The sequence below is a fragment of the Heterodontus francisci genome, chromosome 2 (genome assembly GCF_036365525.1).
Source record: "Heterodontus francisci isolate sHetFra1 chromosome 2, sHetFra1.hap1, whole genome shotgun sequence".
Classification (NCBI taxonomy): domain Eukaryota; kingdom Metazoa; phylum Chordata; class Chondrichthyes; order Heterodontiformes; family Heterodontidae; genus Heterodontus; species Heterodontus francisci.
Window position 1 is genome coordinate 196,631,412 of NC_090372.1, and position 23,793 is coordinate 196,655,204.

At 42.2% G+C, this 23,793-nt stretch overlaps 1 protein-coding gene across 3 annotated transcripts in view; it reads right to left on the bottom strand.

Moving 5' to 3' along the window:
- rnf32 (ring finger protein 32) overlaps positions 1–23,793 on the bottom strand; it is a 76,471-nt gene that overhangs the window by 36,112 nt on the left and 16,566 nt on the right. For all 3 annotated transcript variants that reach the window (XM_068051932.1, XM_068051941.1, XM_068051947.1), the window contains exons 4-7: positions 21,601–21,871; positions 20,477–20,619; positions 9,742–9,774; positions 9,444–9,568 (exon numbers count right to left, since the gene is read on the bottom strand). In XM_068051932.1, coding sequence (XP_067908033.1) covers positions 9,444–9,568; positions 9,742–9,774; positions 20,477–20,619; positions 21,601–21,871 — 572 coding nt within the window. The remainder of the gene's footprint in view (positions 1–9,443; positions 9,569–9,741; positions 9,775–20,476; positions 20,620–21,600; positions 21,872–23,793) is intronic.

Genomic DNA, 23,793 nt, shown 5'->3' on the forward strand with positions numbered 1-23,793 from the left:
CAGTGCACTCCTCCCGTCTTGGTCATAACAGTATACAAAGAAAATAATGAACCAGTTTTACAAAATGCCACAATTTACCATTTCCCTCAACTACAGGAAATAACCCCCCCCCCCCCCATTATTGTTGCAAAGTTAACAGAAGGTACTTTTTCATGATATTGTCAATTTTAATGATAAAAATTTTCAATCACGCATAACCTTCACGTTCTCACTGTACTGTTCTTTGGTACATTTATATATGCAACTTCTTATGAAAATTCCTGCAATATATGGGTTCAAGTAACTGGAAGGTAAAAACAAACGGGAGAGTGCATGAAAGAGTCACAGCACTGGCATGGAATTTCCTGTGTGGGTGCAACCCAGAAGCCAGACGTGAAAATTCCTGCACCCATTCTGCCAATGTCAAGTTATGCTCAAATTCCCTGCCAATCTCATGAGCATTTGCCCAAATGTAAAATATCTTTGCGTATTTGTCCAGCGTAATTTGAACAGAATTGGAACAGAACCACTGGAACCAAAAAGTGCTAGGGAAAAGGACTATAAAAGTGAGAGAACTTTTTTTTCCTTCAGACTGAGGTTGGGAAGTACAAGGTAAGGAGTTTTGAGGATTTAACTAGATAATGAATATAGTATATTTGGATTTTCAAAAGGCATTCGAGAAGGTGCCATATGAAGGGTTGTTAGACAAGATAAGGACTAATGCATTGGGGCAATATGTTAGCATGGATAGAAGATTCACTAAAGGACAGAAAACTGACAGTAGAAATAGACAGGTCATTTTCAGGTTGGCGGGCTGTCACTAGTGGCGTGCCTCAAGAATCAGTGCCGAGGCCTTCGTTATTTCCAATCTATATTAATGAACTAGATGAACTGACCGAGTATAATGCATTTAAGTTTGCTGACGATACACAGCTGGGCGGGAAAGTAAGCTGTGATGAGAACACAAAGAGTGCAAGTGGGTGTGTTTTGGAACGGGGTTAAAATCAGACCCAAAGAGCGCAAAGAGATATAGATAAGTTAATTGAGTGGACCAGAAGGGGGCAGATGGCGTCTAGTGTGGGGAAATGTGATATTGTCTACTTTGGCAGGAAGAACAGAAAAACAGAAACAAAAACTGAACATGCTGGAAATATTCAGCAGGTCTGGCAGCATCTGTGCAGAGAAAAACAGAATTAACGTTTCAGGTCTGTCTGACCTTTCATCAGAACTGGCAAATGTTGGAAATGTAATAGGATTTGAGCAAGTGATAGGGTAGAGGGCAGGAGAGATTAAGCAACAAAAGCTTTCATGTTACAAATCCAAGGAGAGTAGTAATGGGACATGTTAAGAGACAAAAGATGTTTCTGGATGAGGTGTAAATGGCAGGATAGCAGTCAACTGAACACAAAGTAAAGGGATTAAGAAACAAGAAGGTTGGAAAAGACTGAACCAGCAGAGGTTATGATCTAAGTTATTGAACTGAATGTTGAGTCTGGAAGGCTGTAAACTGCCCAGTCGAAAGATGAGGTGATGTTCCTCGAGCTTGCACTGAGTTTCATTGGAACACTGTAGTGGGCCAAGTACAGACAGATCAGAGTGGGAGCAAGGTGGAGAACTGAAATGACATCAACAGGAAGCTCAGGGTCACGCCTGTGGACTGAATGGAGGTGTTCCACCTAGTCTGCGTTTTGTCTCTCCAGTGTAGAGGAGACCACATTATGAGCAGTGAATACAGTAACCTAAATTGAAAGAAGTACAAGTAAATCACTGCTTCACTTGGAAGGAATGTTTAGGACTCTGGACGGTGAGAAGGGAGGAGGTTAAAGGGCAGGTGTTGCATCTCCTGTGCTTGCACGAAAAGGTGTTGGGGGATTGGACCAGGGTGTCGCCAAGGAACGGTCCCTTTGGAATGCTGAAAGGGGAGGGGAAGATGTGTTTGGTGGTGGCAACACATTGGAGGTGCTGAGTATGTCCAGCATTTTCTGTTTTGGTTTCAGATTTCCAACATCCACAGTATTTTGATTTTAAAGGAAACAGAGTATGTTTTAGTGTCAGCTGTGGCTCAGTTGCTAACACTCTCGCTGAGTCACAAGGTTCTGGGTTCAAGACCTACTCCAGGGCTTCAGCACAAAAAATCATGGCTGACACTCCAATGCACTGTGCCATCTTCCGAATGAGATGTTAAACTGAGGCCCCATCTGCCTGCTCAGGTGGATGTAAAAGATCCCATGGCACTCTTTCGAAGAAGAGCAAGGGAATTATCCCTGGTGTCATGGCCAATATTTATTGCTCAATCAACATCACAAAGACAGATTATCTGGTCATTATCGCACTGCTGTTTCCTGCATTACAACAGTGACAACACTTCAAAAAAGAACCTCATTGGCTGTAAAGCGCTTTGAGACGGACAGTGGTCGTGAAAGGTGCTACCTAAATGCAAGTCTTTTTTAAATGGTGTGAAACTATTAAATGTTGGGGCCTGGTTTTCCTTCCAGGGTCGGGAAATGGATGTCAGGTCCATTTCTGGGTCCCATTCCTGCCCCCAGAGGGAAAGCAGTCACAGCCCCCAATTTTGACAGGGGCAGCATGTTAATTGGCCGGAGAGTGGGTTGGGTGGCCATGGGGGAAAGAATGGAAGGGGAACTGAGCACGTGCAGGGCTGATTTAAACAGACCACAGCAGCTGTTAAATGGCTGTCATTTAACTTTAAGGATGCAAGCATCAGGGATCCCAGAAGAGAGGCAGAGGGCTGCCCCGTGCTTCGCAGATGCTGACCTGGAGGTTCTTCTTGAGGCAGTGAAGGAGAGGAGGGATGTCCTCTTTCCGGAGGGTGGCAGCATCCCATGGCACTCTTTCGACCCCCCCCCTCCCCCCAAACCAAGCAGGCATGGATAGAGGTGACTGAGAACATGAGCAGACAAAATGTGGTCAGGAGGAACTGGGTCCAGTGTGCTGGAAAAGGTTCAAATCCTTTTTGACAAATTTATTAGTTTTTTTGAGGATATAATTAGTATGGTAGATAAAGGGGAACCAGTAGATGTAGTATACTTAGACTTCCTAAAGGCATTCGATAATGCGCCTCACAAAGATAAGGGCGTTTGAAGTTGGAGGTGGTATATTAGCATGGAGAAGATTGGTTAATGGACAGGGAGCAAAGAATAGGGATAAATGGAGCATTTTCAAGTTGGCAGGCTGTGACTAGTGGAGTGTCACAGGATGTGTGCTGGGGCCTCAGCTATTTACAAATTAAATTAACTATTAAATTATCTATAAATTAACGATTTAGACTGAGAGCAATGTATCTAAGTTTGCTGACGATACAAAGCTAGGTGGGAATGTAAGCTGTGAGGAGGACACAAAGAGGCTGAAAAAGATATAGCCAGGCTAAGTGAGTGGGCAACAAGGTGGTAGATGGAGTATAATGTGGGGAAGTGTGAGGTTATTCACTTTGGTCATAAGAATAGAAAAGCAGAATATTTTTTAAAAGGTGTGAAACTTGTAAATGATGATGTACAAAGAGACTTGGGTGTACTTGTACAATGAACATACAAAGTTAACATGCAGGAATAGCAAGCAATTAGGAAGGCAAATGGCTTGTTTGCCTTTATCGCAAGGGGATTGGAGTATAAAAATAAAGAAGTCTTGCTACTTTATTTTAAGACATTTTATGGGGCTTTGGTGAGACCACATCTGGAATGTGTGCAACTTTTGTCTCCGTATTTAAGAAAGGATATATTTGCATTGTGGAGGCAGTACAGCGAAGGTTCACTAGATTGGTCCCTGGGATGAGAGACTGTGTATATTGGGTCTTTATTCTCTGGAGTTTAGAAGAATGAGAGGTGATCTCATTGAATCATTCAAGATTATGAAGGGACTTGACAGAGACTACACCTTCTATCAACATCAACAATCTTACTTTGAAGGCCATCAACAGCTTCACATACCTTGGATCAGCAATCACCAGCAATCTGTCCCTTGATGCCGAAATCAGCAGCAGGATTACCAAGGCTGCAGCTGTCATGTGAAAGTTGAGAAGATGAGTGTGGACCAACAGCAAACTAACCGAAAATACAAAGCTCTGTGTGTATCAGACTTGTGTTCTCAGCACCTTTCTTTGTAGTAGCGAAACATGGACAACTTATGCAAGCCAAAAAAAGTGGCTGAACAGCTTCCATCTCCGCTGCCTCAGACAGAGGATATTGGGCATCTCCTGGCAGGACAGAGTGCCGAATATGGAAGAACACTGGTGTGCAGGGATCCAGTGTGTTTACCCTCTTGAGTCAACAGCGACTCCGTTGGCTGGGTCATGTGTGCTGAATGGATCACGGCCGCATCCCCAAAGACATGATCTACGAAAAGTCTGCTATTGGCACAAGACCAACAGGTCACCCAAATCTGCAATACAAGGATGTCTGCAAGCAAGACCTCAAGTTGACTGGGATCAGTGTCGATGTATGGGAATTCCTTGCTGCTGACCAGAGTTCCTGGAGAATGGCAGTCAGGAAGGGTATGGAAAAAGCAGAGGTGAAAAGAAATGACTAGACAGCGGAAATAAGAGCCCGGCGGAAGAAAAAACATCAATCGAGCTCGAGCCAACAATATTTATCTGTGCCAGCTGTGGAAGGTATTGCCACTTGCGAGTCAGCCTCCACAGCCACAAGAGGCATTGTTCAATTCAGAAGCGACATACATCCCGGGTGCAGTCCATTATCTTCTGAGATGGACAGATACCTTGACAGAGTAGATACTGAGACATTGTTTCTGCTGGCTGGGGAATCCAGAACAAAGGAGCACAGTTTCAGGATAAGGGGCCGATCATTTAGGACTGAGATAAGGAGAAATTTATTCATTCAAAGGGTTGTAGATCTTTGGAATTCTCTACCCCAGAGGGTTGTGGATGCTCCATCAATGAATACATTTAAGGCTGGGATAGACAGATTTTTGGTCTCTCAGGGAATCAAGGGATGGGAGAACGGGTGGGAAAGTGGAGTTGAAGCCCAAGATCAGCCATGATCCTACTGAATGACAGAGCAGGCTCGATGGGCCACTTAGCCTACTCCTGCACCTATTTCTCATGTTCTTATGTTTGTTCAGGCAAGGTGAGTACAACACAAGATCTTCATGACATGTGCCTGGGTATTCAATCTTCAGCAGACACTCCAGCTGAGGAGCCTGAGAGCACATGCTGTTCCTGAAGATGGGAGGAATGTGTGCCCAGGATAATTACTGACCTCTCAGCAAGGCTCAAAGGCATAGCGCTGTTAAGGACCTGCAGCACAGCTTCTTATGTCAATGAGCAGCTGGCACTGGCCATAGAGGCCAGGTGTGCCAGATCTATCTCTCTATTGTCCCTGCAGGAGAAAAGGGCACATAATGCCTGCAAAAGGATGCAGACAGGAGGAGGGATGCCCAACCTACACATTGTCACTGCCATGGAGGAGGGAGCAATGGAGATTACCAGGGTGGCTGACTATTAGTAAGTCCAGGAAGGCGAGATGGGTATCCCAGATGGAGAGGGTGAATACATACTGCAATGTGTAGATGAAGGGAGTGCAGTGCATTCCACTCCATCTGAAAACATGCCCAAGAATCAGTTGCATCGAGAAGCCTCTGCAGTGCTGAGGCTTCTATTTTCCAATGACAGTTCTCATGCTCTCTTCTGTGTCTCCCACAGGTTCAGATGTCGAGGGGGTAGGACAGATTCCTGCGTCTGCACTGGGGCAAGAGCTGTCAGCAGAAGCATCACAGCGAGCACGGTCACATCTTACAAGCGCACTCTCCACCAGCTCAGATTTCTTTTTTCATTCATGGGATGTGGGCATTGCTGACTAGGCCAGCATTTATTGCCCTTGAGAAGGTAATGGTGAGCCACCTTCTTGAACTGCTGCAGTCTTTGTGGTATAGGTACACCCACAGTGCTGTTAGGAAGGGAGTTCCAGGATTTTGACCCAGTGACAGTGAAGGAACGGCGATATTGTTCCATATCAGGATGGTTTGTGGCTTGGAGGGGAACTTTCAGGTGGTAGTGTTCCCATGCATCTGCTGCTCTTGTCCTTCTAGGTGGTAGAGGTCACGGTTTTGGAAGTTGCTGTCTAAGGAGCCTTCATGAGTTGCTCGAGTGCATCTTGTACCTTGACACACATTCCAAATCCAAATCCTGCAGAACAAGCCATCGAGTACCAGCAGAATGCAGGCCCTCATTGCTCCTTGGCCCATCCTGTACATGGGTTCTCCATGGGTGCCTAGAAGGATCCAGACCTGTAAGAGTTGAGGGCTATGTTCACAATTTCTAGAGTTAAGGCTCTGCTGCATGTAGACTATGGATTTAAGTCTTCACGGTGCAGGGTGCAGATTTAGTTGGCCAATGTCCTTCTCTGCAAAGCATCGTCAGCACAGTCAGCTCCTCAGACATCTCCTGGAATGTCAGATGAGGCTGATAAACTCTCCAGGATGGATACTTGAGTGTGAGGTTCTATCTATGCTCCTGGTACTTCACTCTCCAGGCATCCTGTTTCTGATTCTTTTCCTCCCATTCTTCTTCCTCCATTGTAATATAAAGCAAAGGTAGAGGCAGTGAAAAGGACATTTTTATTTCTAGAATCAACTGTAAAATGGCTTTGTGCAATAACAGGATGAGAATGGCTGCAATGCTTCCTGAATCTGCTGATTTGCATCTGCTTCACGTTACTATGAATGCCTGTGCACTTTTTAAAAAACCTGGTGTCAAGTTGAGGAGCACTTCTGATCAAGTGCAAATGCTGGCAACTTGCGTCTGTAACTTGGGGTGGAGCCAGTATTATGGGCGAAAGAATCGATAGACAATCATAAAAGATCGTCTTGTACTTATGCCCAAAATTCTGCAATATTTTAGGCCACTTATTTGATGTCTCTTGGCATAAATACACAGGACATTCAAGGCCAATATCGTGGGGATTTTGATGCAGTTGCCAGTATTTTGTTCAAGTGCATATGGATCTTCACTTATGTCCGGAGACAAAATGCCAGAAACTCAGGGAAAGGAAATTAGAGATATAGAAAACAGGCAGAAAATGCATGAAAGAGAGAGATATAAGGAAAAAAAGTGGCAGAGCTAAGCAGCAAGCTGCAAAAATATTGCAATATTGGATCAAATATTTCTCTGCATGCATGGAAGAAAACTAAAACTGAAGTTTTGGTACACTTTTTATTATTTTTGTTCTTTTCCTTGGTGTATTTCCACTTATTTCTATGTCTAGGACCTGCATGACCATGAGAACTAACAGTGACACAATTCTCCGGCCCTGGGTAGGTGCAGCACAGTTTGTGGCTGTTTCGTATAGATTTTTACCTTGTAATAGAGTTTGATGTTACTTGGAAACTTGCTAAATACATGAAAATTGGTGATTTCTTCCAAAATACTATGTAGATGTTGTTCGGCATCAGTAAAGTTTCCTTTTTAATTTTCAATATTGTTACGGCCAGGAGAGGAGGGGGTCCCAAGCTCCCCTCTTGTCCTTCCTCTTATTTGACTACAACAGGGTTTATTTTTTTAAACAGTGGTTTGCTTACCACCTCAGTGAGTGTTTTACCTTTTACCTTTAATGCGATCGTGAAAGAACCAACGGACAGGTTTTCTTGAGTTTAAACAAGAAAGAGATGAGTTTATTATACTTAACAATCTAAAATCGTTATAGAAAAAAAAAATTTACGCTACACATTCACGCACACATTCAGGTGAGACTCAAACACACAAATAGATTACAGAAGAAAAAGTAGACTTTGTGGTTGGATTAGAGTCCAGAATAAATGGAAATTAAATACATAGTCTGTGAAGTTGTACGGTCGGTAGGTAGTCCTCCGGCTGAATTTGCATTCTTGAAGTCCTTGGCTGGTCAAAGTGCACTTTGTGGGTAGCCTGCTTGGCTCAAGGCTTTCTTGAAGGCAGACTTGTAGGTGGCTCTCTTCCCCTGGTCTCTCTCTCTAGCAATCTGTAGGTTTGGAGGGTCCACAGTCGCAGACAGGGTTCAAACTTGTGTTATCTGGAGAGAGAGAGATGGAGGGAGGCACACTGCCTTTCTCCTGCTGCACAGTCTGAGTTACTGCCAGTTTGTCTTTGTTCAAGGAAACTTTTAGCTTTCACAGAGATGGACAGACGGTCAAATGACAGCCTCAGTGTATTCACTGGAACCTTCTAATGATATTCAAGGTTTGGAATTGGCTCCCCAGGTTCCAGGATGCCAATATTTACACTTGGAGGGGGTTTGCTCTTTCAAAGTCAAGGTGTAGGATTGCCTTGAATGTTGTGCTAATGAAGCAATCTTAGGTAATTCAATCACTTGGAACAAGCCATTGTTCTGGGTCCATGCTGCTCAGGCCTCTGTCTCCGGTTGGGTCTTTGGAATGTGAAAAGGTGTTTCAGATGCAAATTGTGGTGGCCATCCCAGCTGCCATTTCTTTTTTAGTTAACTGCAGGATTTTTCCCATTAAAAGTTTAATGTAAGTTTCCAACCAATGAATTAGAAACCCCTCATTTGGCATATCGTGTTTTCTTGACAATATATATATGAATTGGTGAAGCTACACTTCTTAACTAACAAAATGAAAATCATAATGTTGGCCCACAAACAGTCCACAAATAATTCCACCCTTGGACAGTCCATGGCAAAGATTCCCTGCATATACAGGAGCACCACAAGTTTCTTTATTCAGCTCTCTTTTGGACTTGTCCAATACTTGTAAAAATAGTGTAAACATAGCACAACCACCAGTATGCCCTCTTGAATAAGAGCTACTTACTGTGCTCCCAAGTAACAAAGCTATACTTGTAGAATCACAAAATAGAAGCATAGAATACTACAGAACAGCAGGCCATTCAGCCCAGCTTTTTCGAAGAGCAATCCAGTTAGGCACATTCCTATATAATAACACATTAATATTACTCAAAATAAATCTTTCCACTGTGTCCTGTGAGTAAAGCTAATGCAATATTGAACTGAATTAGTCCTGACTTTGGAGTTGTGCCATAACATCACACAAAGCTGATTGTAGGCTTCTTATTGACAAGTGGAAGAACAAAGTTAAAAATTACTTTGCACGTCAACTGTTGGCTTTTTTTACCCCACAGCCCTACAATTTTTTCTCCAAGTATTTATCCACTTCTCTTTTGAAGGCTGCTTTTGGATTTGGATCCACCCCTCTATCAGGCTTTGCATTCAGATCCTAACCATTTGTTGTGTAAAAAAGGTTTTTCCTCATGTCACCTCTGGTTCTTTTGCCAATCATCTTAAATCTGTGCCCTCTGGTTATTGGCCCTTCAGCCATTGGAAACAATTTCTCTTTATTTACTCTATCTAAACGCTTCATGATTTTAAACATCTCCATTTGATCTATGTAGCCAAGTTCCTTCTTTACATTGTTAACAGCTAATGAAGCATAATGTTTTCTACAAGATGGCACAGATATAGTGATGTTATCAAATTAGGTACCTTATAGCACATTTTATCCTGTACAGACGAGCTCCGTCATGAATTACCCTGGTCTGGTATTGCTCCTTCCTGCACATGGGGCAACTCTTTCTCCCAGAGAACTTTTCAAAGGCTTGCATGCAAATCTTCATAACAAAGGTGTAAATAAACAGTAATAAGTAAACTGTCATATAACTACAACCGATTTTTCAGTACCTCTTTTAATAACAATTGTCCAAACACTTGTTCTAGACCGTGTTATATCTCCCAAGTTACACAAAACATGTAATTATTTCTCTTTTCATCTTTGTGTACTTACCCTATGAAAAACATGAGAGCAAGACAGCAGAACCTGTTGCAGAGAACAAGAAGAAAAATGTAGCTGAGAATGAGTTATACAACAGTTTGTTATATTATGTTAGGTTTACAGACTGAAAGCATTGAAGAATATTTCTCTTGGATCATATCTTCTTCAAAATAAGATTATGATCAGGATGGTTAACTTTGAAATACACAGTATGATTTAAAAAAAATTATCTTGGACGTGGGCGTTGATAGCAAAACCACATTTATTGCCCATCTGTAGTTTCCCTGAAATGAATTGTTGTTGGCAGGGTTTCATACAGCTGGGTATCGTGTTGGCTACTTCAAAGGCAAGTTCAGAGTCAACCTTGTTGGTGTGGGACTGGAGATACATACAGGCCAGATCAGGGTAAGGACATTAGTGAACCAGTTGAGTTTGGTGACAGTCCAATATCTTTAGGTTCATTTCTTTTTTTACCGGCACCAGCTTTTTAAAAACAATTTCCATTTAAAAAAAAAACTGAAATCAAATTTTCAAACTTGTGTTCTCTGGAACTCCTTAATCTGCTTCTATTACTATTTTTGGGCACAGACACGTCATTCTGGAAGCATGTGCCTGAACCGAGAGGTCTGAGGTTCTTCAAAAATTGGTCCTCAGGCCTGTCATGTCTGAGGTAGCTCATTCCATAAAGAAAATCAATTTTGGCTCGCTACCTTGCTGGTGGTAGTTGGGATGGTGAGAGGTGGGGGGGGGGGGGGGGGGGGGGGTGGGCGGCAGTGGGGTGGAGGTGTGCAATTGCCAGGACTATGGAATCGAGGGAAACACTCCTGCTCCTCCTAGCTCCATGGAAAGGTTCTTTGTAAAATAAATAAAACAAAACTTACCTGTAGTTAGTTCCTGATGCCTGCCCCTCTCATCAGTAATTAACTAGGCACAGGGTTCCTTTAATAAAAGCTAGGTCCAATTAACATATTCAAGGCCCCTAACACCTGTTATAGGTGGCCACCTAAAAATAGGCTCCATGGATTTAGCAGTGGGACCAACACCTGTAAAACGGGCATAATGCATACCAATTCCTATCCCATATATCTTAATTCAACGAAACAGCTTCATATCAACACTAATTTATAGGTTCCACTATCAGTTGGATTAACTTCACTACTTTCTAGGCCACTAGATGGCATGCTATACAGATGTAGGGCATTCTCTCTCAGGGTGAAGCGGGTAGGGGTAGGTGAGGAAATAGACCAACATTATTCAGCTGGATCTGCCGAAACATCCCATTCTGAAAGGGAATGGTAGGGAATATGGGATTAATGTAGGTTTAGTATAAATGGGTGGTTGATGGTCGGCACAGACTAGGTGGGCCAAGGGCCTGTTTCAGTGCTGTATCTCTCTATGACTCTGACTTTATGAAAGCCCTGAAAGAGGCTGTGGAGAGGGCCAGATCATCTCAGTCTGCAGGTACAGAAGAACACTGAAGGACAAGTGGCCAACAAGGAGAGAAAAAATAAATCCCCGATGTAACCCACACTTTTTATTGGACTGAAATCAAAGAAACACTTACCTTAGATTTTAGATAACACGATCATGACTTAAACCTGATAGAATAATTTGTATTTTATGTAACTGCTAGACCTGCTGTCATCACCCTTCTCAGTAAAACAAACCTTGACCCCATCAACCTTGCATAACACTGTCCCATCTCCAACCTCCCTTTCCTCTCGAAAGTCCTTGAACGTCTTGTTGTCTTCCACATCCTTTCCCATCTTTCCCGGAACTCCATGTTTGAATCTCTCCAATCAGGTTTCCGCCCTTGCCACAGTACCGAAACAACTCTTATCAACATCACAAATGACATCCTATGTGACTGTAACAAAAGTAAATTTTCCTTTCTCATCCTTCTCATCCTTCTGTCTGCAGCCTTTGACACAGTTGACCACGCCATCCTACTCCAGTACCTCTCCACTATCATCCAGCTGGGTGGGACTGCTCACACCTGGTTCTATTCTTACCTATCGAATCGTAGCCAGAGTATCACCTGCAATGGCTTCTCTTTCTGCTCCAGCACCATTACCTCTGGTGTCCCCAAGGGTCTATCCTTGGACTCCTCCTATTTTTCATCAACATGATGTCTTTCGGCAACATCATCCAAAGGCGCAGCGTTAGTTTTCACATTGTTATGACCGAGGCGGGAGGAGTGCACTGTCATTTCTAGTTGCACTTCTCCACAGGTCACAACATATATTTAAATAGTCGTTTGGTAGTACAGAACTTGAGCATTGCTGAAAATAGACTGTCGAAGCTTTTTGTCTTGCAGTCATCAAGACTATCCGCAAGAATACCAATGTAAGGGAAAACAACAACTTTATACTTAATCTAAAGCAAAAAACTGCAGATGCTAGAAATCTAAAATAAAAACAAGAAATGCTGGAAATACTCAGCAGGTCTGGCAGCATCTGTGGAGAGAGAAGCAGAGTTCACGTTTCAGGGAAGTGACCCTTCATCAGAACAACTTTATACTGTATGAGAAGAGAGTGCTGATTGGTTGGCAAGTGAACTATGATTGGTAGAGGCATTGCCATGCAGAATGCACCAGTCTGTAGTTCCCTGTTTTCTCTCTCCCTCCCTTCTTAAATAGTAGGGTGACATTTGCTACCCTCCAATCTACAGGAACCGTTCCAAAATCTATAGAATTTTGGAAGATGATCACCAATGCATCCACTATCTCCATTGCTACCTCTTTCAACACTCTGGGATGTAGAATATTAGGTCCTGGGGACTTATCAACCTTCAGCCCCATTAATTTCTCCAATACAACTTTCTTAGTAATACTAATTTCCTTTAATTCTTCATTCTCCCTAGTCCCTTGGATCGCTAATTCTGGGAAATTTCTTGTATCTTCCTCAGTGAGGACAGACACAAAGTAATCATTTAGCTTCTCTGCCATTTCTCTATTCCCATTATAAATTCTCCTGACTCTGCCGGTAATGCTTTTACAATCTGTTTTTATGTTTTTTACTAGTTTATATTCATATTCTATTCCCCTTTCTGTATCAGTTTCTTGGTCCTCCTTTGCTGGATTCTAAAATCCTCCCAATCCTAGGTGTACTACTATTTCTGGCAACTTTACAGGCCTTTTCTTTTAATCTTATACAATCCTTAACTTCCTTTGTTAGCCACGGTTGATTGCCTTTTCTTTTGCCATTTTTGTGCCTTGAAGGAATTAAAGTTGCTGCAAACTATGTAAACATTCTATAAAGACTATCCATTGTCTATGCACTGTCATACCTTTTAATGTATTTTCCCAATCCACCTCAGCCAATTTGCCCTTCATACCTTCATAATTTTCTTTGTTCAAATTTAACACCCTGGCTTCAGATTTAACTACCTGACTTTCAAACATAATGTAAAATTCTACCATAATATGGTCACTCATCCCTAAAGGCTCTTTTACAACAAGATTATTAATTAGCCCTTTCTTATTACATAATACTAGGTCTAAAATAGTCTGTACTCTAGTTGGTTCGTCAACATACTGCTTTAGGAAACCATCCCTAACACACTCCAGAAACCTGTCCTCCATAGCATTAGTGCTCATTAGGTTTACCCAGTCTATGTGCAGATTGAAGTCACGAATAATTACTGTATTATGCATGCTACATGCTTCTCTAATCTCCTGATTTATACCATGCTCCACATTACCACTACTGTTCGGTGGCCTATAAACAACTCCTACCAATGTTTGCTGCCCCTTGCTGTTTCTTAGCTCCACGCAAACAAATTCCACATTTTGCTCTTCCGATCTGAGATCCTCCCTTACTAATGTACTGATCCCCTCTCTTATTATCAGCGCAACACCACCTCCTTTTCCTTTTTGCCTGTCCTTCTTAAATGTCAAATATCCTTGAATATTCAGTTCCAGTCTTGGTCATCCTGTCGTGACTTTTCCGTAATGGCAATTAGATCATACCCATTTCCCTCTATTTGTGCCTTTAAATCATCTACCTTTTTGTAAAGAGTGCCCTTAACCTTGTCTTCTTGACATTATTCTGCATTCTAAACCTAGTTGATGCTTGCCTTTATTTCGTCTGCCTTCTAATGTTGCTTGCTACTTTTCTACCTCCTGTTACCAGCTTTGCTTCCTTCCAATTTGAACTACCCCTCAAGCTCCCATCCCCTGACAAGCTAGTGTAAACCCTCCCCAACAGCACTAGCAAATCTCCCTGTGAGGATGTTTTTCCCCAAGAAAGATGAACTGGGAGTTTCTTTTTCAGCAGGCTACAAAACCAACTACTTTTCCACACTGTCCACACCCCTACTGAACCAAAATAATATTTTAGAAGCAAAACGAATTCCTGATCCTCATAAATCTTGGCATGTCACTTCTTTGTAAACATCTTCCCCAAGTCATCAAGGTTTCTGTTATCTATTGACCTTAAGGCATGTGATATCCACTAAAGGTTTGTTTTCAAACAAGACCTCTCAGTATCCGTCCAGTGAGCTTTCAACAAAAAACAAAGTGCAGCATCTATGAAATCTTCAGCCTTCCAATGAATATATTTCCACAATTTAAATAAGTCCTCAAAAGTATTTAACAAAACAGGGAAGCACTTTCATGACAACATGTATGCTGACGACACTCCACTCTACCTCTTCACCACTTCTCTCGACTCCTCCGCCGTTGCTAAATTATCAGATTGCTTGTCCAACCTCCAGTACTGGATGAGCAGAAATTTATTCCAAATACATATTGGGAAGACTGAAGCCATTGTTTTCGGTCCCTGCTCCGAACTCCATTCCCCAGCTAGCGACTCTATCTATCTCCCTGAGATTAAGCCAGTCTGTTCAAAACCTTGGTGTCACATTTGACCCTGAAATGAGCTTCCGACCTCATATTCATGCCATCACTAAGACCACCTATTTCCACCTCCGTAACATTGCTCAACTTTGCCCCTGTCTCAGCCTGTCTGCTGCTGAAACCCTCATTCATGCCTTCTTTACCTTTAAGCTTGACTATTCCAATGCACTACTGGCTGGTCTTCCACATTCCACTCTCTGTAAACTTGAGATCATTCAAAACTCTGCTGCCCATAACTCACACCAAGTTCCGTTCCTCTATCACCCCTGTGCTCGCTGACCTACAATTGCTCCCGGTCAAGCAATGCCCTAATTTAAAATTCTCATCCTTGTTTTCAAATCCCTCCATGGCCTCACTCCTCCCTATCTCTGTATTCTTCTCTAGCCCCACAACCCTCTGTGATATCTGAGCTCCTCTAATTCTGGCCTCTTGTGCACTCCTGATTTTAATTGCTCCACTATTGGTGGCCGTGCCTTCAGTTACCTTGGCCCCAAGCTCTCCCTACACTCTCAGCCTTTCTATCTCACTTTCCTCCTTTATGACATTCCCTAAAACCTACCTCTTTTGACCAAGCTTAGGGTCATCTAACCTAAAGTGGTTTGGAGTCATAGTTCATTTTCTAATGCTGCTGTGAAGCACCTTGAGATGTTTTATTACGTTAAAGGCACTATATAAATATATGTTGTTGTATATGATGCAAGGAAAAAAGAACTTTGAGATTTAGATAAATGATACTGAATCCAGGAGCTGAATTTTCAATCGCCTATGGGGTGAGTTCGGGTGCTGATCTCCCGGAAAATTGTGCACTCGGAAGGCGTCACTATTTCCCACTGCCTTAGTGACACTATGAGATTTTCAAAGGGAGGGCGGGCGGAGGAGCCAGCAACCCAATGCCTCCAATTTATTGCTTGTTGAGTTCGTTGTGGCGCTTAAGGATATGGGAGCCACATGTAAGAATTTTCAAATGCCAAGCATGGGGAATATGGAAGATCTGGGGCACATTTGTGCATAGCTGTGGGAACACAGCGGGCAGCCATTAATGCTCATGACTGCAGTGTGGAAAAGTTGTATAAAATAGGACATTTAAACTCAATTGCTCATGCATTGGCACAGAATTGCCATTGCTAGAGCTGAGAGGCTTGACTTTGTGAGGAGAGAGTGGACTCTGGAGAGGAACGTGAGACTGCTGATATGACTGCTTGGTCTGGCTTGGTGGAGCTCTTGTTCCAGATGGAGGAATGACTACAGCTCTCCTGTCTACCACAGTCTCGATCAGGGCCTCAAGGAAGGCATCAGGAAAACATGGGACCTCCCGGAGACGGCTACCCAACCACCGCTGATCCTCCGCACTTCCTGCTCATGCATTTGCAAAGGCAAACGGCGAGCCCTGTCATGGCTGCCATTTGCTTTTAAAATTCTTCCTCCTAGCTCCCACCTCCTGCCCACGCTCGACACCCCTAATTGGGTGCCAACACGCCCCTGAGCCAATGATTGGCTGACACATGGAAAATTGCGTCACATCACTAATGCTGATGCGGTGCAGGATTGAGACCCAGAAATATTCTGGCCGTCGGGTTCCTGACCCTGGAATGAAAATTCTGTCCCATATCTTTGTCAAATATGTTTTTGATGGTTATCATGGCTTTGAGAAACACCTGTAGGATACAGAATGCTTTCCCCATAAGCTACATAATCTATCGTTGCCTGGTAGAATATATGTAGCATCAGTCAGATGCAGGGTATAACTTTTTTTTGGATTGTATGAACTTCAGTTTCTCGCCTCTGAATCACAAGTTTCTAGGTTCAAGTCTCACTCCAGGTCTTGAGCACAAAAATCAGTGCTGACATTCCAGTGGAGTACTAAGGGAGTGCTGCACTGTTAGAGGTGCTGTCTTTTGGATGAGATGCTAAATCGAGGCCCCATCTGTCTGCTCAGGTGGATGTAAATGATCCAATGGCACTATTTTGAAGAAGAGCAGGTAAGTTATCCCCGGTGTCCTGGCCAATACTGATCTCTCAATCAACATCACAAAACAGATTATCTGGTCATTCACATTGCTGTTTGTGGGAGCTTGCTGTGTGCAAATTGGCTGCCACATTTGCTACATTGCAACAGTGACTACACTTCAAGAGTACTCATTGGATGTAAAGCAGTTTGAGATGGCCGATGGTTGTGAAAAGTGCTAGGTAAATGCAAGTTTGTCTTTAGAACATAGAACACAGAACAGTACAGCACAGTACAGGCCCTTCGGCCCACGATGTTGTGCCGAACCTTTAACCTACTCTAAGATCAAACTAACTACCTTCCCTTCATTCTACTATCATCCATGTATCTATCCAAGAGTCGCTTAAATGTCCCTAATGTATCTGCTTCTACTACCACCGCTGGCAGCACATTCCACGCACCCACCACTCTCTGTGTAAAGAACCTACCTCTGACATCTCCCCGAAACCTTCCTCCAATCACCTTAAAATTATGCCCCCTGGTGATAGCCCTTTCCACCCTGGGAAAAAGTCTCTGGCTATCCACTCTATCTATGCCTCGCATCATCTTGTACCCCTCTATCAAGTCAACTCTCATCCTTCTTCGCTCCAATGAGAAAAGCCCTAGCTCCCTCAATCTTTCTTCGTAGGACATGCCCTCCAGTCCAGGCAGCATCCTGGTAAATCTCCTCTGCACCCTCTCGAAAGCTTCCACATCCTTCCTTATAATGAGGCGACCAGAACTGAACACAATATTCCAAGTGTGGTCGAACCAGGGCCTTATAGAGCTGCAGCATAACCTCGCGGCTCTTAAACTCAATCCCCCTGTTAATGAAAGCCAACACACCATACGCCTTCTTAACAACCCTATCAACTTGGGTGGCAACTTTGAGCGATCTATGGACATGGACCCCAAGATCCCTCTGTTCTTCCACACTACCAAGAATCCTGTCTTTAAGCCTGTATTCTGCATTCAAATTCGACCTTCCAAAATGAATCACTTCACACTTTTCCAGGTTGAACTCCATCTGCCACTTCTCAGCCCAGCTCTGCATCCTGTCAATGTCCCATTTCAACCTACAACTGCCTTCCACACTATCCACAACTCCGGCAACCTTCGTGTCATCGGCAAACTTGCTAACCCAGCCTTCCACTTCCTCATCCAAGTCATTTATAAAAATCACAAAGAGCAGAGGTCCCAGAACAGATCCCTGCGCAATTCCCAGGGTTATCCCTATTCCCTTTCTTGAACAAGGGAACAACATTTGCCACCCTCCAATCATCCGGTACTACTCCAGTGGACAGTGAGGACGCAAAGTGCATTGCCAAAGGCGCAGCAATCTCTTCCCTCGCTTCCCGTAATATCCTTGGGTATATCCCGTCTGGCCCTGGGGACTTATCTGTCCTCATATCATTCAAAATTTCCAGCACATCCTTCCTCTTAACCTCAACCTGTTCGAGCATATCAGCCTGTTCCACGCTGTCCTCACAAACGACCAGGTCCCTCTCACTAGTGAATACTGAAGCAAAGTATTCATTTTGGACCTCCCCTACCTCCTCCGACTCCAGGCACAAGTTCCCTGCACTATCCCTGATCGGCCCTACCCTCACTCTGGCCATCCTCTTGTTCCTCACAAAAGTGTAGAATGCCTTGGGATTTTCCTTAATCCTACCCGCCAAGACTTTTTCATGTCCCCTTCTAGCTCTCCTAAGTCCATTCTTCAGTTCCTTCCTGGCTACCTTGTAACCCTCTAGAGCACTGTCTGATCCTTGCTTCCTCAACCTTAAGTAAGCTTCCTTCTTCTTCTTGACTAGCTTTTCCACATCTCTTGTCATCCAAGGTTCCTTCACCCTACCATCCCTTCCTTGCCTCATCGGGACAAACCTATCCAGCAGTCGCAGCAAGTGCTCCCTAAACAACCTCCACATTTCTTTGAATGAGCCCTAATTGCACCTGAGTAAGATTTATTTGGTCCATTCAGTGACTGTTTTATACTCAGCCTGCAAGGACAAGGCTGAAATGGTCTTAACTCCTAAACAGTGGAAAGTTTCATACAATAATATTTTGTTAGATTAACAAAACAGATCCCTGAGGTGAAAGGAGAATGTTCCCAACTAATATGCCACCCAGTTTACTATGGTTTCTAAACATGTGTAAATGGTATTCAAGTTTCAGCACATGAACATGACTTTTAGGGAGATTAGAATAAATATACTTGGGCTTAAGGAAGTAGGGGAGCACATTGTAGATGCTCTAACTATAGTCTTTCAGAGTTCCCTAGATTCAGGAGTGGTCCCTCTGGATTGGAAAGTTGCACATGTCACCCCACTTTTTAAGAAGGGTGAAAGGGAGAACCAAGGAAATTACAGACCAGTTAGCCTGACATCTGGTGGGCAAGTTGCTGGAGTTTATAATCAAGGATAGGGTGACTGAACACCTAGAAAAATTTCAGTTAATCAGGGACAGCCAGCATGGATTCATGACGGGAAGGTCATGCCTGACAAATCTCATTGAATTTTTTGAAGAGGTGACTCAAGTAGTGGACAGGGGAGTGTCTAAAGCTGTTATTTATATGGACTTCTGGAAGGCATTTGATAAAGTCCCACATAAGAGACTGTTAACTAAGGTAGAAGCCCATGGAGTTGAGGGAAAATTATTGACATGGTTAGAAAGTTGGTTGAGTGGTAGGCGACAGAGAGTGGGGATAATGGGTAAGTACTCCGATTGGCAGGATGTGACTAGTGGTGTCCCACAGGGATCTGTGTTGGGGCCTCAATTATTCACATTATTCATTAACGACTTGGATGATGGCATAGTAAGTCATATATCCAAATTTGCTGATGATACAAAGTTAGGCGGCATTGTAGACAGTTTAGATGATAGCACAAAACTGCAAAGAGATATTGACAGACTAGGTGAATGGGCAAAACTGTGGCAGATGGATTTCAATGCGGGCATGTGTGAGGTTATCCATTTCGGACCAAAAAAGAATAGAGCAGGGTACTTTCTAAATGGGAAGAGGTTAAGTACAGTGGCTGTCCAAAGAGACTTGGGGGTTCAGGTGCACAGATCTTTAAAATGCCACGAGCAAGTGCAGAAAATAATCAAAAAGGCTAATGGAATGCTAGCCTTTATATCTAGAGGATTGGAGTATAAAGACCCAGAGGTTATGCTGCAGCTGTACAAAACCCTGGTTAGACCCAACTTGGAGTACTGTGAGCAGTTCTGGGCACCACACCTTAGGAAGGATATATTGGCCTTGGAAGGAGTGCAACGTAGGTTTACAAGAATGATACCGGGACTACAGGGGTTAAGTTACGAGGAGAGATTACACAAATTAGGCTTGTTTTTGCTAGAATTTACAAAGTTGAGGGGTGATCTGATTGAAGTCTTCAAGATATTAACAGGAAAAGACAGGCTAGATAAAGATAAACTATTTCCACTGGTTGGAGATTCTAAAACTAGGGGGCATAGTCTAAAAATTAGGACCAGACCATTCAGGGGAGATGTTAGGAAGCACTTCTTCATGCAAAGGGTGGTAGAGGTTTGGAACTCGCTCCCACAACAGCAGTTGAAGCTAGAACAGTTGTTCATTTTAAATCTGAGATAGATTTTTGTTAAGCAAAGATATTAAGGGATATGGGCCAAAGGCAGGTATATGGAGTTATGCAGCAGATCAGCCATGATCTCATTGAATGACGGGACAGGCTGAATGGCCTACTCCTGTTCCTATCTTCCTATGCTTCATTGCACCACTATTTTAACTGTGTTAATATTTTTCACTTGTATCTCAATCACTGTTTCCAAGTAGATTACAATTAATTTGCTAAATGTCCTTATAGGCTAGCAATGTTACTCCAAGTATAGTGAAAAGGTTTTACTGCTCAGTTTTTTAAAGTACCCACCTGTTGATGAATTCCAAACTCTTCTCTGCATATAACACAGGGCTGTGCTGAATCTCCCTGTTGTACTGATCTCTTTTTCACAAGCTGCCATTCACTGTCTGTTAACGGTGCTTTAGGTGCATCAACCAGACCCATTTTCTGTGCTCAAAAGAAGAAATTAATAAACCAAAATTTAAGACACGTGTTTCTAGTTGAGTAAAAACTGAAACCAGCTAACTATTTCTACGTCGCAAACTGAACCAGGGCCTTTTTGCTATTTGACACCTTGTTCAAAGGTAATTTAAATGAAAGGAATTAATTTTAATTTACATTCGAAACTTTCAAAATATCTAATGCCAATTAATTGTCAGAAAGTTAAAGTTCATCCATATTCAAATTAAGAACGTACCAGCAGAAATGGAAAAAGAAAATAAGATTTCAGGCATATATCAGAGCCAGAAAGCATATATGCCTTCAATACAAGAATTGCAGGAGCCATCCACAGGTGTCGTTGAAACTGGATGATTCAGAGTCTACTTGGCGTGCATGTGTTGCCCTGAACCATAAGCCATGGTGAAGGCGATTGGGGGGTGGGTGTGGGGGAGTGGGAGAGCTATTCTTACATGTGACTATTTGTACATTAATATTTATAAAGCTTTTTTTTCAACAGCTCAAGAGAAGGCTGACTTTGTTCCACATTTTATTTCCTCATTACATCACGGACCATAAAAAAATGGTGGCAAATAAATATCACTACATGAAAGTTAGTTCTTAAATCTATACTGTTAGTTCTGCAGAATTTGCTTCAAAATGGCAGGAGGTGTCATTTCCAACTCTTAAAATGGCTGCCAATAATTTCTCCCTTGTAAACCAATAAATCATGTTCCTATAGCTTCCCACTAAATTAAGTAGGTTTCATGGTTTTAAGAAGCTCCAATCTCTGAGCTGATCATTTTAAATTATTTTATTTGTTCTATGGATTTTTTTCAAATGGGAGACTGACATAAACAAATTATCCACCAGATTTGTAATAAATATCCACCTCATCCCCAAATGTTTTTTTACATAGGCCACACACCGTAATTTAAAAATTGCATCATAAGCATAATGCAACTTCAAAGCAACAAAAAGTTAAATATATTTACCCAAAGTAAGGCCCAGGGGTTTTGGGTCCAAAACATACTCTTTTTCCTCATCATCTTTTATTTTCTTTCTTTCTTCTTTTCTTTTTATTCCTGTATCCACTACAGGCTTCACAGTGTTTCTGCCTATGGGCCTGTAACAATTCATTTTAGTCCGTGGTTTTGTTTTAAAAGTATCAGACAATGAAAGGTTTTGGAGCCGCAGATTCCTAATAATGTGATCTTGCAAAGCTACAGCAACGAGCACTGTGGTGTCTGGTTTTGTGGAAATATGCTAGAGGGTACAATGGAAACAAGAATGCAAGAACAACTAATTATTTTTTATTTGAGAAGCCTTCTTAAGTGTGTAACTCATGTCCAACAAATTGTTATCCACTTATTTTGGGGTATACATTTAATGTTGCATGGCTCTCTCTCCTTCCTCCCCACTTCCAAATTTTATGGTTTATTTTAAGAGAACTCATTAAAATAAGGATTGCGTCTGTCCCTGCTAAACTCCAGAAAGGCTAACTACATTGATGGATAGGAGAGCTGATTGAGAAGCGAAAGTGTTTATGTGTTAAATTACATCACATAAACACTTTGCTTCCTTAATCAGCTTCCGATTTAGGAGTCCTCTGTACAGTTTGCCTGCCTTACATTCATAGTGAGCTAACACAATCAGCAAGCCCATGAATAAAGCACAAGCAGCTTATGTTATTTTAAAACATATATATATATATATGTTCTGAAATGTTCATACTTTCCCCTGAATCCTCAAGATTAAAGAGGAAAAAAATCAAAACTGGGACCAAAAAGTTGAAAAATAATTTATTTAAAGAATGCTACAATTTTGAAGCTCAACATTAATATAATCTTAAAGCTGTTAAAGAAATTTGTTATAAAAAATTGCAAATTTCTTAGGAATGTGTTTACATTGACAATTCAAAATAACATCATCATAAGGGGTACAAAAGCTGATTTTATATTGCACAAGACCCATAGTAGTGGCAGCAGTTTCTGGTCTATGGCTCTCGACTACAACCTGAAAGTAAGCTCACTGGGATCCACTGGAAACCAATGGCAGGAAATACCGGAACGATAATCCAGGTCAGTAGTCTTTGCAAATTCCTTAAGTTTTATTTCAGCTTCTAGGCACTTGTATGAGATCTATGTGTCAGAAGTCAACAGCACTAACACAGGTCTTAGTGCAATAAAAAAGCAGAGGCACTATTAAATTTACATTGGCTCAATTCTACTCTTCTGAATTTTGGGATACTAGACTGGTTCAAAAAGAATGGTGGAAATAGGGATCATTATTTCACTGCTGATGAGCATCTTTGAGGAATGCGTTGCATTAAGCATAAATAATAAATCCATAAATTTAAATATATACTTTCAAAAACAAGCTTTGATTATTCTATGAAAATAATTCTACATGGGAAAAAAATGAACAAAAACATAATCCTTTAATTGTTGGCTGTCAAATGCGTGTTCAAATTGTGATGGTTGAAAATCTAGATAGCATTCTGCTCTTCACAAAAATAAAAAGATAACTGCAATTTTCTGAAGTAAAAGGAGATAATTCTGGAAATGGTTGTTCAGTATATGCAATGATCACCATACACTTTCATGAGAAGCCACCATTGACAGGAAAAATTACAAATTTCCTTAAATAATTACTATAAATAGGCAAACTAGTTACTAACTGAGGAGGCACTCCTCTCCTGAAGAATACTGGATACTGATTGGTAATTGACAGCCCCCAAATTTTGATCTGATACACGTTATATAGTAATTTCCAAGCACTAGAATGAAGACATACAACACAAATAACAAAATAAATAGTGGGCTGTAAATGTGTTCCCACACAGCTGACTTCACCCAATAATGCAGTGCCAGCATATTTAATTATTTTGCAAAGCTCCTGGTGTTTAGCACCTCTTATGCTGGGGCCACCAAGGGATTTGGGGACACTTTAACAAGGGCCAGCAGCTATTAAAAGGCTGCTGACTGCAAAATGGCTTGTACACCATGGCCAATTTGAGGAATTGGCCTTTGGAGGTCTAGTAACAGAAGGTACAGCAAGGAAAAGTGGCCCTAATAGAAAGAGAGCCACCAAGGAGGACGAGTTTAATTACTGGGCGGCACAGTGGCGCAGTGGTTAGCACCGCAGCCTCACAGCTCCAGCGACCCGGGTTCAATTCCGGGTACTGC